General features: G+C 49.5%; 2 protein-coding genes across 3 annotated transcripts; one reads left to right on the plus strand and one right to left on the minus strand.

Annotated features, from left to right (window-relative positions):
* The first annotated feature begins 101 nt into the window (after positions 1 to 101).
* On the plus strand, positions 102 to 10,902 carry CEP41 (centrosomal protein 41). Its single transcript, XM_041470201.1, has 10 exons — positions 102 to 189; positions 483 to 546; positions 1,392 to 1,439; positions 4,628 to 4,689; positions 5,349 to 5,418; positions 6,255 to 6,381; positions 7,106 to 7,257; positions 7,489 to 7,556; positions 8,179 to 8,293; positions 9,337 to 10,902. Exons 1-10 carry the CDS (start codon positions 157 to 159, stop codon positions 9,483 to 9,485), a joined length of 888 nt encoding a protein of 295 aa, XP_041326135.1. The 5' UTR covers positions 102 to 156; the 3' UTR covers positions 9,486 to 10,902.
* Positions 10,903 to 12,022: 1,120 nt separating this feature from the next.
* LOC121355036 (carboxypeptidase A1-like) lies at positions 12,023 to 14,790 on the minus strand. 2 transcript variants are annotated; one of them, XM_041470184.1, is made up of 11 exons: positions 14,726 to 14,790; positions 14,464 to 14,545; positions 14,166 to 14,300; positions 13,985 to 14,086; positions 13,788 to 13,889; positions 13,608 to 13,709; positions 13,392 to 13,502; positions 13,107 to 13,197; positions 12,596 to 12,795; positions 12,327 to 12,411; positions 12,023 to 12,210 (listed from the first exon to the last, which is right to left on the minus strand). In XM_041470184.1, exons 1-11 carry the CDS (start codon positions 14,788 to 14,790, stop codon positions 12,023 to 12,025), a joined length of 1,263 nt encoding a protein of 420 aa, XP_041326118.1. The 2 variants fall into 2 exon arrangements, with proteins under 2 accessions (XP_041326118.1, XP_041326119.1); XM_041470185.1 differs by having other exon boundaries at positions 12,596 to 12,786; positions 13,098 to 13,197.
* Between the last annotated feature and the right edge of the window lie 4 nt (positions 14,791 to 14,794).

A 14,794-nucleotide genomic window follows, 5' to 3' on the forward strand; every position in this document is an offset into this window, starting at 1 on the left:
CCGGGCGACGCGCGCGCTCCCCGCCGCGCGGGCTGTGATTGGCTGCAGGCGCGGCGGGCGGCCAATGGCGGCGGGCGTAGTTGCGGGGTGGGCGGGAGGCGGGAGCGCGGCCGCGCGTGAGGGACGGGCGGAGCGGGCGAGCGGCCGTGAGGGGAGATGTCGGCTCGGGGCGGCTTCGGCGACCCCCAGGTGCCGTGAGGGGCCTTCCCTTCTCAACACCCTCCGGGCAGCGAGGGGGGACACGGGGCGGGGCAGCCCCCGGAGCCGGGAGAGCTCCGCACGGGGAGAAAACGGGAGAAATTCTCCTTTCGAGGCTTTAAATCGGCGGGGATTTAAATTTAATACTGAGATGGGCATTCAGGAATTGCTCCCTCGTTTTTCTGTCTCTGAAACCCCTTCAAATCGCTTTTTCTGCTAATTTTTCTGGTTTTTATTTTATTTTTTTTTAATTTTGGCTTCTCGTCTTTTCCATTTTGAAACAGCTTCTGACCCGGCGCATCCCCTCGAATCCCAAGTATCAACATATAAAAACTCGTCTGGATACCGGTAAGTGAAATTGCTGTGGGGTAAAACCACCCAAAATTGGGGTTGGATGACAGAAAAATAGAATTAATGTCATAATTACCTCTGCCCGCAGCTAATTCATGCTAACACTGCAGAATCCTTATCGTGGTTATGGTTTGTATCACCAAATATTATAAAAATGATATAGATTTCCTATTTACAGTTATAAAAATTTTAAACATTTCTTATTTACAATTTCCCTTCAAATTTGAAATTCAAACAAGCACGAATTACACAGATTGATGTGTATTTCTATATTTTTTATGTATTTATATATATTTATCTTCACACACCACCGTGCACCCCCCTGAAAATTGACATTAAATGCTCTGACCACGTGTTTGAAGCCTTTATTGTCTTCAAACGTGTTTATTTTTTTTTTCTCCTCTTGCTTTTAAAGAAGAATTTGGGGGTTAAATGTGTTTAAAGTGGGTCTGTTGTGCTGGTTCCCATAGAAATTACTGCTCTTGGAATTTCTCTCCATGGACTTGCCCTCTATCTTATCAAGGGTGTGAGCCAAGATCATTATTTGGGGCTGTCTTTGTGAGGTGTTTTTTGTTGTTAAAGCAGCTGAATTTTATCCAGTAACATTGTCTTGTAGCATCCTCACCAAAATGTTGGGAAAGGAACAGCAGATCCTTGGATTTTTTCTGTTTGATTCTACTTCCCTTGAGAGAAAAGAGGAAAATTGTGGCATTTTTGTACCTTTTGTTGCCACTGGGAAGGAGGATCTGCAGCAAACAGCTGTTCCCTTCAAAGCAATTCAAATTTAATTGAAGAAAATAAATAATTGTAATAAATTGATTTTTTTTTTCTTCTTGTTACAGGAAATAGTTTGTCAAAATACATGGAAAAATTGGAAGAGATCAAAAGAAGTGAGTACCTGGGGAGGAGCAGGATGGGTTAAAAATGGGTTGGTTCAAAACTCCAAGAGCAGGAGATGAATTCCAGGAGCTTTTCCTTGGAAATCTCCACAGATTTAATTTAAAAATCCGAGCAGGATTCTTCCAGATCCTTCTTTGTTGTTGGGTTTTGTTATTGGGAGCTCTCTGAGCTAAGAAATCCAGGCTAGACTGATCTGGGAAGATTTATGGATAATTCCTGGGACTTTTATTTCACTTTTAGGTCACAACTTGAGCTCTTAATGTTCATATAATTTAAATTCCTGTCTAAATACCCCAGGACAGGAAAAAACCAAGCTCATTCCTTGTGTTTCCATTGATTTCACCAGCACTAAACTTTGGTATTTTGAAGCCTTTATGTTGTTCAGACTAACAAAGGCCCAAATTATTTTTATTTTCCCACCAAAACCAGGCTTTTCAAAGAATTTTTCCCAATCAAACCAGTGATTTATGACTTCATTCCCAGATTATTCTCCCCTAAAGAGCCAGGAAAGCTCTTCAACCTCAAAGCTGCATTTGTGGAGGTGAAAAAACCCCTGAATTGAGCAGAAAGCTGCCTTAATGAGGGTTTGAAACGTTCAGGTTTGGTTCTCAGCCCCACTTTATCTGTGCAAAACGAGCCTTTGTTCCTGGCTTGTTTGTTGGGTTTGGGCTGGTTTTTTTCCAAACACTGCAGGTCTTTGGGGGGGAAAATGAAAAAGGAATGACCTTGAGCTTTCCAGAATGCTCTGTTGACTGAGATTTCAGTGCTGGACACTGCCTGGCTTTTCATTTGTGTTGAAAATCTTGTTTTTTGTGCGTTCCCAATCTCGCCGCGGATCTGTTCCACGCCGTTCTTTTATTCCCTCCTCTCTTTTTATTTTTTTTTTTTTGGAGGCCAGGGAGGAACTTTCTCATTCTCTGCAGGCTGAATGGCCACGTTGTGTTCCCAGGGAGTGGAGGAAGTTCTCCCCCTGGGTTTCTCAGGGATAGATGACACCCTTTGGATGCAGATTCAAATCCCCAGCACAGGCACCTCTCTGTCCCTTATGTAACGTGAGAGATTTAAACCCGCGCCATCAAAAATCAAAGAGCTGCACCCACCAGCATCCATCCTTTGGAGCATTGATTGGCTTGAGGACACGCAGGAGGTCTCTTCCTTCTCTCTGCTGTCGTTTCCCTCCTCTCCAAAAGCCCTGAGGAGCCCATCCTTGGAAAACAGAATCATTCCAAGCAAAACCATGTCAGAAAATTCCAACGGATCCGCCAGGACCGGACCGGGTACGTGGGGTTGCTTTTGGAGCTGGAAGCAGCACTTGTGAGCTCTCTGGGAAGGCATTTGGGGTGGTAAAGGCAAGATCTAAGGCAAAGAGGCTTTTTTTGGGGTAAAAAGTCCTTGTTTGAGGTGGGAAGGAGCCATCCAGGAGCTGCATCGTTTGCAGCGGTTCTGCTTCGTTTTTACCCATCCAGCACTTCCCGAGCTTTGCTGCTTTTATTTGTCCTTCTAAATGAAATTTATTTGCCATGACAGAAAGGCTCTTTTTTGGCCTTTGCTGGGCAATTTTAATCCTTGAGCAGATGAAACAGGAAATAATTACAGGAGATAATTGTTGCTGGGGTTTTTTTGAGTTAAAGGGAGATTTAACAACCTCAGGTTGTTTCAACCTGAGGTTGAAAATCAGGTGGTTTTGCAAGAACCACGAGGCTCATTTCCCATTTAACTGACATCCTGAAATTCAGTTTCTGCACCTCCTCATCCTCCAGTCCATTTTCTGCCCCTCCTGTGCTTCAGCCCCGTGGTTTGGATGTGCAGTGGATATTTTGGAAGGGCTCCTTTTTTCCTAGGACAATTTATGAGGATCAAGGAGGTGCTTTTTTTTTTTTTTTTTTTTGCAAAAATCCAAATGATTTAGGGTAGGGTGTTGAATTTGGGAACTCTGAATGTGTTGGGAAAGGATCTCAGCCTCCAGCATTCCCGTGGCTCTCTAAACACAATTCAGCTGGAGAATTTCCATAAGCAAATCCCACAGGAATTTTTTTGTGTGGTGGCTGCAGGAACGTGCATGGGAGCCCTTCCCCCTTTTCCCTCCCCTAAGCTGATGGAGCATTCAGCAGATGGTTTTAGAGGATTTAGGATCGTTGAACTGAGTGGATTTGCCAGAGATCCTGAGCTCCATTGTTATCCCTGGACAGCTGGAGAGGGAGCAGCTCCTTCCCAGCCCTGCGTGTCCCAAAGGACAAAGCTCCCACTGCTTCCCAGGACAGGTTACTCCATATCAAGATGTTCCTCCTGATACCCATCCTGGCTTCTCTTTCCTCCTCCCCACACCTTTTGTTTCACTCCAGGAGGTTTTTCCCTTCCTCTGCAGGACCTGGGTGGGATCAGGCTCCCACCTTGGCTCTGGGAATCTCTGCTCTGGATCTTTGCCAGCAGCCCTGCTCGGTTTTCTTCCTCTTTAAGCTGTGGCTTCAGGATTAAGATTCAATTAGGCCAGTTTCTTGTATTAATTACCCATTAAGACTCAATTAGTCCAGTTTCTTCTGTCAGTTATCTGTTTCTGGAGGCATCCATGTCAGCAAATGGAAGAAATCAGAATTTAATTGCTAGATAAAGTACAAAATCTTGAATTTTTGAACTGTTAAGATGAAACCTGCCTGTTTAGCTTGGTATTTGCAAAAACGTGATGCCCCATGCTCTGATACTGCTGTAATTTACACAAATTAAAAATGAAGGTAAATTAATCTCTTGGTTTAAGGAGCTTTGTGACTCCAATGGGCTCCAAAGAACAGCAGGGAAAGGGGGAATTCCTGAACTGCTTCCTGCCCCAGCACCATGGACAACATAACTTCATATTTGAGTCTAAAAGCAACTTAAACCTGCCTCTTCCACTTCATCATATCTGGACAAGATCTCTCTTTATAACTGGTATTAATTAAAATCTCTCTTCATATCTGGGATTAATTAAACCTTCTCTTTATAACTGGTATTAATTAAACCCTTTCTTTATAACTGGCATTTCACAAAGTCTCCAGGTTTGCTGCTCTCTTGCTTCAGCACAAACCTGCCCTGAATTCCTGCCTGGCTGCAGAAGAGTCTTGGAGAAAAGCTGGGATTAAGCCATGACCTGGTGTCTAAAAAACTGGGAATGGACTGAAAATTTACCTTTGTTTTGTTTTTGTAGATTACAGGTATAAAAAGGATGAGCTGTTTAAGAGGCTGAAGGTGACAACTTTTGCTCAGTTGGTACGTACAGATCCCTCTCTGGCCTCCAAAATCTTTTAGGAGCAGCATTTTTCCTTGGAATAAAAATTCCTCTGTCATTTTTTAGCTTTAGTTGTAAGTATTCTGTCTTGGCTTCTTCCTGCTTTTAATAAAAACAAATAATTCATTTCCACGGTGGCCAAATGCCTTTAATTACAAACTAAAGTTTGTGGTGACTCCATCTTTGAAATTTATTCCTTATTTGATTTGTCTATTAACTTAAAAGGATTTTCAAGCATCTTGCAAAAGAAAAAGGCTGTGTAAAACAGCACCTAAATCTGAGTTTTGTGTCTGCAGCCCTCCCTGACCCCAGGTTTAACTGCAGAGAGTGGGGACTTGGGACTTCAAGGCTGTCTGTCCATTACTTTATTTTAAAGCAGTGAATCATCATATTTTAAAAAATTAAAAATTGAACAGGAAATAAAGAACTGGGGAGTGCTGGTTCAAGAAAACTGCTTCAAACTAGGAAAAAAAATCCCCAAATTGTCTTCTCAGGAGAGAAGGAAAGGGAAGGTTAAACTCGGGGATGTGAAGAGTGGGATTCTGCAGGCTCGGATTTTTTTTCCCTGGATTGTTTTCCTTGAGCTGCTCCCTGCTGTGGATGTGGGGATCAGTGTCTGCTTGTTTCTTGTGCCCTGCAGGTTCTCCAGGTCGCCTCTCTGTCCAATGAAACCTTAGAAGTGCCCAACGAGGAGCTGCACAAGCTGCAAGGTGACAGCACTGATGGCAGGGACAGAGGGGGAGAGCTGGGGCTCACTGCCAGGCCGTGGGGTGCCAGAGCTGCTCTCACATTTGTAGGGTTTTTAGATGAAGGAAGAAATGATGAATCTGATTCTTTGTTCTTAGAAGGCTAATTTATTACTTTAAGATATTATATTATATAAAAGAGTGCTGTACTAAACTATACTAAAGAATAGAGAAAGGATACAGACAGAAGGCTAAAAGATAATAATGAAAACTTGTGACTCTCTCCAGAGTCCAACACAGCTTGGTCATAATTGGCCAATAAGTCAAAACAATTCACATAAAACCAATGAAACAATGTCCAACCACATTCCAAAGCAGCAAAACACAGGAGAAGCAAATGAGATAAAATTGTTTTCCTTTTTCTCTGAGGCTTCTCAGCTTCTCAGGAGAAGAATCCTGGGCAAAGGGATTTTTCCAGAAAATGTGACTGCCACAAGCTGGCACTGCAGCAGGGTTTAATCAGGAGGAGAAATGGAAAAATAAAACTTCACCTGTGGCCTGGGAGTAGAAACACTCCTAAAAAAAGAAGGTTTGCAAGTAAGAAAGGCCTCGTGCTGGCAGTAACATAATCCACATCAAAAACTCTGTTTTATTGACTTCTTCAAATGGCAGCTCAAGCCCTAAAAAAATCTGTTGGCTCGTTATTATTTTAAATAAGGAGGCTCTGGGTAAATTCTCTTGGTTAAGAGGATGAAGATAAAGCTGTCACACTTTTCTTTCCAGGAATAGAAACTGCCCTTAAAACCTGCTTGTTTACCTCCTGCAGCTCCTTATCTCCTCGTGGCCTCTTCTCTCCCCAGATGCTGGTGCTGCGGGTGACGATGCAGCGGGGACAAACGGCAAAGGGAGCCCCGAGGGGACAGCCAGCCCTGTCCTGTTCCTGAACAACCCGGGAGCCGGGGAATCCCTTCGCTCCACGCTGCAGAGGTGCCTCACATTAACTCCATTTTCTTCCTGCCTTAGCTGATGATTGTTTGAGCCCAGCTGCTGGCGTTAAATTGCTGCTAAGTGGTTTTATCCTGTATTTCTCATTAAAGCCTGGGTTTGTAGGTGAGAGGGAGGGGTTGGGCAGGATTTGCTGTTGGAATGGGTTTGGATTAAACAGCAACCCGACATTGTTGTCACTTGATGATGGTCTGACAAGGAAATGTGTTTGTGGGATTCCATCCAGACCCCCACATTCCAGAATTCTGGGGATAACACAGTGCTCTGGTCAACTCAGGCATGTGCATTCCTGTTGGTGATGGTTTTGTATGGATATGGAGGGACAGGACACAGGGAATGGCTTCAGAGTGACACAGGGATATTGGGAAGGAATTCCTGGCTGGGATGGTGGACAGGGGCTGGAATAGAATTCCCAGTGAAGCTGGAGCTGCCCCTGGATCCCTGTTAGTGTCCAAGGCTGGGCTGGACAGGGCTTGGAGCACCCTGGGATAGTGGGAGGTGTCCCTGCCCGTGGCAGGGGGTGGAATGAGATCCTTAAGGTCCCTTCCCACCCACACCATTCTGGGACTGAGAACAATTCCAAACCCACCATGTGAAGGGATCCCAGGATGGTGCTGGAAGAAGAAGCTTTATCCCAGCTCTTCCCCAGCCTGGGAAGTGGTGGAGAGACACAAAAGCATTTCTCCACTATTCGTTCCCTTTGCAGTGTGATCAGTGGGGTTGGGGAGCTGGACGTGGAGAAGGATTCTCCAAAGGAGGAGGACAGCCAGGCCAAGGAGAGGCCTTATCCCGACTGCCCGTTCCTGCTGCTGGACGTGCGGGACCGCGACGCCTACGAGCAGTGCCACATCGTGGGAGGTGAGCAGCACGGGCTGCAGCTCTGGGCCACGTCCCTGCTGGAGTTTGTCCCCCACTGGGACATCCCTGGGTGTTCCCAGTGCTTCCCCAGCACATCCCTCCTTCCTGGGAGGGGATGAGGGGCCTGAGCTGATGTTGATCCCATACTCGGTGGGTTCTCAAGGCTGTTGTATCCCAGGCTGTTGGTGTTCAGCCTCTGGATAATTTTCCCTCTTTTTTTCCTTTCTGCAGCTTATTCCTATCCCATTGCAACGTTGTCTAGAACCATGAATCCCTATACAAATAATATTCTGGAATATGTATCCTTTACATGGGAACGTGGAGGGATGTTGGTGGGAGCTCCCAAAATCAATTGGAGCTTATCCAAGCAAAGTTAGGGATCTCAGAAAGGGTGAGACAGGAGGTGGAGTTACCTGGTGCAGCTCCACTGCCTCCATCAGATGCTGGATTCTGCTTCCTCAAGGTTCCTCTTGACTCCAGTGGGAGCTGCCTGGATTTGGCATTTCCCAGGATTTTGGCTGCTGGAAGGCCGAGGCAGACTTGGGCACTGCTGTCCTGCTGCTGCTCCAGGGATGCATCCATCAAATCCTTTGGCTTCCTGTCAGCACCTTGATGGGATTGGGGACAGACAGGATTATTAAACGGGATTAGGCTGATCATTCCCAGGCTGTTGATTCTGAGGGGAGGTTGTAAACAAAGGGGCTGTTGCCATTCCCAGTCTTCAAGCACTGCTGGATTCAGTGGGAATTAAGCTGTGTCTGGCAAGCCTCAGCCACTGAGAATTCCGCAGGGAGAACATTCCTGCTTGCAAGCCAAGTATGGAGTCTTTCCCTCCCCAATCCCATTAGTCTCTTTTGCTTCCTAAAATGTTTCAATATCCTCTTAAGTTCAACAGTGACTCCTTAACAATTCCCATGGCAGAAAAACGCCCATGGAAAAATCATCATCGTGTACGACAACGACGAGCGCTTGGCGAGCCAGGCGGCCACCACCATGTGCGAGAGGGGCTTCGAGAACCTCTTCATGTTATCTGGGGGTACGTGGGGCTGGGAGAGCTCCCCCAGACCTCCTGGGGAAAAGGGACAGTGGGGAGCAATGTATGGAAGCTGGAGATGGGAAAGATCTGGGTTGTGGAATCACGGGATGGTTTGGGTTGGAAGGAAACTGATGGATCATCCAATTCTAACCCCTGCCATGGCAGGGACACCTCCCACTGTCCCAGAACGTCCAGCCCCAGTGTCCAGTCTGGCCTTGGACACTGCCAGGGATGCAGGGGCAGCCCCAGCTGCTCTGGCAGTTCCAGCCCAACCAGGAATTCCTCATGGCCAAGATCCCATCCATGGCTGCCCTCTGGCAGTGGGAGCCATTCCCTGTGTCCTGTTCATCCCTTGTCCCTTGTCCCCAGTCCCTCTGCAGCTCTCCTGGAGCCCCTGCAGGCCCTGCCAGGGACTCTGAGCTCTCCCTGGACCCTTCCCTTTTCCAGGGGAACATTCCCAGCTCTGGGAGCATCTCCACAGCCATCCTCTGGGCTCTCTCCAGCACCTCCACTTCCTCCTGCTGTTGTCCCCAGAGTTGGACTCCATGTCACCTGAGCAGGGCACAGGGACAGAGTTCCCCCCTCTCCTGCTACCCACAGTTCTCCGTCCAAACTTTGGACCCCCAGCTCCATGAATCCCTCATAACTGGTCCCTCCTGACCCATCCAGCTGGGATAACAGCTGCTCTGTGTCCGTTAAAAGAATGAATGGGGATATATTTAATGAAGTATCTTCAGGTACATTAAGGGCAGCTGAAGTTGATTGACCTTTTATGTGGAGTTCAGTCATGCACTAATACAGTACAGGATTTGAAAAATATAAAAGCTAAAATTCTAAGGCATCACCAGAACGTGCTTCAACCTCATCATGGAATGGTTGGGTGGGAAGGGACCTCAAACCCCATCCATCCCACCATGGACAGGGACACCTTCCCCTATCCCAGGTTGCTCCAAGCCCATCCAACCTGGCTGGACGCATCCAGGGATGGGGCAGCCACAACTTGTGGACAGCCAGTTTGTGATTTGGGGTTGTTTTCCCCACAGGCCGCCTTACCCGGGGTGTTTCAGGCCGCGATTCCAAGCTCTCATCCGTGAGGAGCAACCCCAGCCTCCCCAGCACTGCTCGCACCGTGGGATCCCTGAGCAGCCGCTCCCACAGCAGGACCAGCATCCAGAACAGGCCCTGGAAATAAAGGAGTATCCAGGTTTTGGGAATCCTGAGCAGTGCAGCCCCTTTGTGGTTTTAGGAATCGGCAGGGAAAAGCAGCCCTGGTGAGAATGGGCAGCTCGGGTAAGGCTGGGCAGCTGGGATGGTGTTTCCTAAAAGCAGGAATGGCATCACTTGGGGTGCAGGGCACAACAGAGGTGATAGAACTGGTTTTGTAGGGGAGGGAGAAAACTCCTAGTAAAGGCTGGCACCAGTAGAAACTGTTCCACAAAGTTTTTAGTCCAGCTGAAGGAATTTGTGTCCATAAATTCCTGGGCCGTGCCTGGAGCTATGAGGGTGAACAGGCCACAAACCATCTGTGAGCATGAACTTTGGTGGTTTTAGCAGAGATAAAGACACTCAGCAACTTGCCAAAAGTGAGAGAAGATCCTGGAAGGGTTGTTTGTTGGGTTTTTTTAAAATAAATTATGATAATGAACAGAAGTATTTGTAATAAAGATGTTTTTTATTGCCCAGTTGGTGCTGTGACAGTCGTGCTTGCTCATGGACACTTTGTGAATAGTTGTGTCTTTTTCAAGGTGAGCTGGAGGAGAATAACTGGAATTTTTTTTTCCCAATGACTCCTTTGCCAGTGGTTTTTTAGGAATTTCTTTAAGGTTTAGGGTGGCTGAAGGAAAATTTGCTGCTGCTGCCTCACCAGGGTCCCTAAAACCCAGCAGGGCCCTGGAATCAGAACTGAACAAGGTGAAGGTTTCCTGGAAAGTGAGTAGCACAGTGTTCCTTGAATTGGTGCTTCTGGATAACCTGGGAATCCTCTGAATTTCCTGAGCTGCCTATGGGACACCTGGGAGGGGATTTTGGGGGGATTCTGCTCTCCAGATTTTCCATCTGGCATTGCTGAGCCTGCTCCTGCTTTGGTTATCATGGTCTTGTGGGGTTTGTGTGTATTTTTTCCCCCTTTTTGAAGCAGACAATCTTCAACACATCCCAAAACTCACTGGTGATTTTGGGATAATTCTGGTGAAAGGACAAAAAGTAGGAGAAATGGCATGTAATTTCCTGTTTGGGAGATTAGGAGTCAACATCCCTGAGCACATGTGTCTTTTATTGTGATTGTGAGTGTGAAATCAGACAATGCTGGTAGCAGGACTGGCAGGTCCTGCTGCTGTGGGAGTAGATTTTTCCAGCTCCATGAGCTCTTGGCAGTGTCTTTGCATTGGCTAAAATCCTGATTTTGGTGTCCAGCTGTGGGAGACAGATCCAGAGTCCCTGGCTGCTCCGTGCTGCATGAAAACCTCCTGGTGAAACTTGGATAAAACTGGCTTGAGTTGTTTGAGATCCTCCAAATCCAAGGAATCAAAGCAAGGACTGGATGTACTTTCCCACCATCTCAATGGATTTGTGTGGATTTGGACTCTTGGTGTTGTTTGGAGCAGAGTCAAACTCCGTAGAGGCTTTAATTGTTTAACTTAATAAAATGTGAATTACAGCATCTGTTTGGGTGATTTATTTGCAGCTTTGAGAGCTGTGGAGAGCCTGGAAAAGCTGGGAGTGAGCAGGGGCTCAGCTCCCCATTCCCTAGGGATTGCAGCAGGTGAGGAGGGGTCACACAGTCAGAAAAGTTTGGCTGGGAAAGGGACCTTAAAGCACATCCAGGTCCAACTCCTGGACGCCTCCCACTGTCCCAGGCTGCTCCAGCCCCAGTGTCCAGCCTGGCCTTGGGCACTGCAGGGATGCAGGGGCAGCCCCAGCTGCTCTGGCAATTCCAGCCCAGCCAGGAATTCCTCATGGCCAAGATCCCATCCATGGCTGCCCTCTGGCACTGGGAGCCATTCCCTGTGTCCTGTCCATCCCTTGTCCCCAGTCCCTCTGCAGCTCTCCTGGAGCCCCTGCAGGCCCTGCAATGTGCTGGAAGCTCTCCCTGGATCCTTCCCTTCTCCAGGGGAAAACTGGCTTGAGTTGTTTGAGATCCTCCAAATCCAAGGAATCAAAGCAAGGACTGGATGTACTTTCCCACCATCTCAATGGATTTGTGTGGATTTGGACTCTTGGTGTTGTTTGGAGCAGAGTCAAACTCCGTAGAGGCTGAGAGGTTTAATTGTTTAACTTAATAAAATGTGAATTACAGCATCTGTTTGGGTGATTTATTTGCAGCTTTGAGAGCTGTGGAGAGCCTGGAAAAGCTGGGAGTGAGCAGGGGCTCAGCTCCCCATTCCCTAGGGATTGCAGCAGGTGAGGAGGGGTCACACTGCAGCTCTCCTGGAGCCCCAATAAATCCTCACGACCTCATGTCCCAGAGCCCAATTCTCTTTCCACCCTCTTCCAGATCAAAGGGAAAACCACCACCTTCCTTCCTTTTTCTTCCTGCTATTTTCATGCCCTTTCCATCAATTCCTTTTCCAGGCCACTGACCCAGCACACCCGGCACCAACTCCAAAAGGGCTTTTCCACCCAATTTGGGAAAAAAGAGGAAAACAACCACAAGCTTTTCTCATCCTTCTTTCCATTTATTTACTGATTGCCTTCTTCCCTCTCTCCAGCTGCTCCAGCCATGATCCCAGCTCAGTAGGGGTGGTCCCGGGCGTGCTCCATGATGACCTTCAGCGCCAGCCAGGTCTCCTCGGCGGTGGGAACGATCTGTTTGGCAGGCAGCAGGAAGCCGTAGCGCCCCGTGTCCCGCAGCTCGAAGGTGAAGGAATATTTAATCCCCTGGTTGTAGGTCCAGTCGACGGTCGATCCACTCGCTCTGTCTGGGGGAGGAAAAAATGGGAGAGATTCAGAGCCTCGATCGCTTTGTACAGAAATCCCATGGGGTATTTGGGATGGTTTTGGCATTTGGGGGTTTTGGGGCTGCCCCAGCACTTACAGATGGTGGTGATGATGCTGCCGTACTCGTAACTGGTGCCGTACAGGGAGGACAGAGCTGCCACGGCCTTGGCAGAAATCTCGTGCTGGGAATACAGGAAACAGGGAAAGATGAGCCAAAGAAAAGAAAAACCTGTGGGATACAGCTTTTTTCTGGGTGCAACAAAGCTCCTCCCAGCTTCCCAAGGGATGCAGGACAGAGGTGGCTCCTCCTTGGAGCAGCAGAAGCGCTCCACCCCATCCCAACCCCTCAAAGCACATGGGCCTCACCAGTTCCTTGTCATCTGGCGCCGGGGTCGCGGTGTAGCCGTAAGGATAGAGCAGGAGCTGGGAATAGCTATGGATGGAGACAAAAGCCTTGATGTTGCCATGGCTCTTCACAAAGTCCACGATGGATTTCACCTCGGGCTCCGAGTTGGGGTAGGGTCCGTGGTATGTCTCCGAGCAGGAGTTTCCGCTGGCTCCAGCATCTGTGGAGAAGAGATTGGTGAGAACACAGGAGGAATTTGGGGGCTTCCAAGCCCAAGAGGTTTTCCCACCCCTCAGTTCCTTGGTGGTGATCAAGGAATGCTCCCGGGGCTCCTCCTAGAGCTTTGTATGGTGACTCACTTGTCACTGGGACATCAAAGCCCTGGTGAAGCCCAAACCCTCGGCTCTGCCACAGAGAGCAAATCCCACCTCTTCCCCAGGGGACATCAATGGATCTTTGAGCCAGAAACAACTTTGGAGCCTCCAGCTGGAGAGTGGGAACGCTCCACAGGGGCAAGGGGACAGCTCTGACCTCCAAAACCTGCGTCCCAGTTGCGGTTGGGGTCCACTCCGACACAGATGGCACCCGCGTGCTTGGACCTGGTCTTGCGCCACATGCGGTTCTGGAAGGGCAGAGCCTCCTCAGATGGTGCCCAGGGCTGGAGCTCCACAGCTCGTGGTGGGCCCCTTCCCATCCCATGGAAACGTGGGTGAGGAGGCTTTGCCCTCTCAGGGATATGCAACCCCCCAGACCCTGCTCCCCAAGCCCCATCCAGAGCAGCTGTAGGAAGCAGGGAGAGGAGATCTGGGGCAGTACCGTGGAGTGGGTGTAGGCAAAGCCATCTGGGTTGGTGACAATCTCCAGGAAGATGTCCATCGTCTCCAGGATGGAGGCCACACCTTCGTTATTCGCGTGGTCCTGGACGATCTAGAGAGGATGGAGGTTTGGGGCTCCCTGTCCTTGCTGTGGGATCACCCAGCTGGATCCCACAGCTCCTGAGGACCGGGTGGCCCTTTTGGGGTGTGTCAGTACCTTCTGGGCAAACCAGACGCCGCTGGCCTGTGTCACCCACTCGCGGGAGTGGATCCCGGTGTCGATCCAGATGGCCGGGCGGTTCGTGCCCCCTGTGCTGAACTGGGAGAGCAGAGAGAGGGGGTTAGCTTTGTCCCTGTCACCACTTTCCCCTCTGGATCACGATCCCCAAATCCTCACCTTGAGCACGTAGAGAGGACGGTTCTCGGTCGAGCGGCCAATCTCCAGCTTGCTCACCAGGTTGGGGTTCTCGGCCACCAGCATGTCCATGAAATTGTAGATCTGGGAATGAGAGATGTGGGGGTCATTCCCAGCTCAGCCCCTGCCCAAGAACAAACTTTTTCCCCCAAAATGCCCCAAATTTTGTGCTTTCCCACCTCATCTATGGTGTGGTAGGCCTCGTAGTTGAAGGTGCTGGTGTCGACGGACCGCTGGCGGCTGCTGCGGAGCATCTCCATCTGCTCTTCAGCCAGCAGGGCCTGTGGGACAAGGGTGGGATGAGCCTCGTTCCCACTGATGGGATCCCATCTCCCTCACCTTCCCTGCGGCACCGCTGACCTGCACGTCCTCGATCATGATGGAATAGGAGACCCCACTGGCCTCCAGGTGGGCTTTGACGGCCTGCAGGCTGCGGAAGGGCACGCGGATGTCCACGGGAAGTCCGAGCCTGCGGGGAGCCAGCCAGAAATCCAGCTGGATGGGGGAAAATGGAGATAAGGGGTGAGATCCTGCCTTGGGATGCACCCCCAGCACCAGTCTGTCTTGCTTTTCACCGCTTGGTTCCCATAATCCCACGTCCAACCCCATCCTTGCTTTGCTTGGGGGGGTCCCCAGAATCCACCTCCACACCCAGTACCTGCAGATGCTCCAGGTCCTGCAGCTCCTGCACCTTCTGCAGCTCCTCATCGCTCTGGGGGACGATGCGCAGCACCTGGTGCCTGTGGGGTCACGACGTGCTGAGGGGTGTGGGACGAGCTCCGGCCCCACTAGTCCAACCTAACCCCCATCCATCCCCCCATTCCAGGGATTTCCCCTGAGCCTTTTCCCTGTGCTCCCTTGGGGCTGAACCAGCTCCTTCTGCCCCACCTGGTGCCACCTCCCCATCCCAGTCCCCCTACCCAAAGAAGGTCTCGGTGCAGGTGGCCACTGCCACCAGGGCAGCCAGGAGCACGGGAAGCCTCATGGTC

Source organism: Pyrgilauda ruficollis, unplaced genomic scaffold (genome assembly GCF_017590135.1).
Source record: "Pyrgilauda ruficollis isolate IOZ18807 unplaced genomic scaffold, ASM1759013v1 scaffold241, whole genome shotgun sequence".
Classification (NCBI taxonomy): domain Eukaryota; kingdom Metazoa; phylum Chordata; class Aves; order Passeriformes; family Passeridae; genus Pyrgilauda; species Pyrgilauda ruficollis.

Excerpts from the sequence above, each read along its gene's own strand:
- CEP41 (XM_041470201.1), top strand. The coding sequence starts at position 157 with ATGTCGGCTCGGGGCGGCTTCGGCGACCCCCAG. Across the intron at positions 547-1,391 it reads AAAAACTCGTCTGGATACCG|GAAATAGTTTGTCAAAATAC; the intron begins GTAAGTGAAATT and ends TTCTTGTTACAG. Across the intron at positions 8,294-9,336 it reads CCTCTTCATGTTATCTGGGG|GCCGCCTTACCCGGGGTGTT; the intron begins GTACGTGGGGCT and ends TTTTCCCCACAG.
- LOC121355036 (XM_041470184.1), bottom strand. The coding sequence starts at position 14,790 with ATGAGGCTTCCCGTGCTCCTGGCTGCCCTGGTGGCAGTGGCCACCTGC. Across the intron at positions 13,890-13,984 it reads CCTACCACACCATAGATGAG|ATCTACAATTTCATGGACAT; the intron begins GTGGGAAAGCAC and ends TCTCATTCCCAG. Across the intron at positions 13,503-13,607 it reads GCGTCTGGTTTGCCCAGAAG|ATCGTCCAGGACCACGCGAA; the intron begins GTACTGACACAC and ends CATCCTCTCTAG.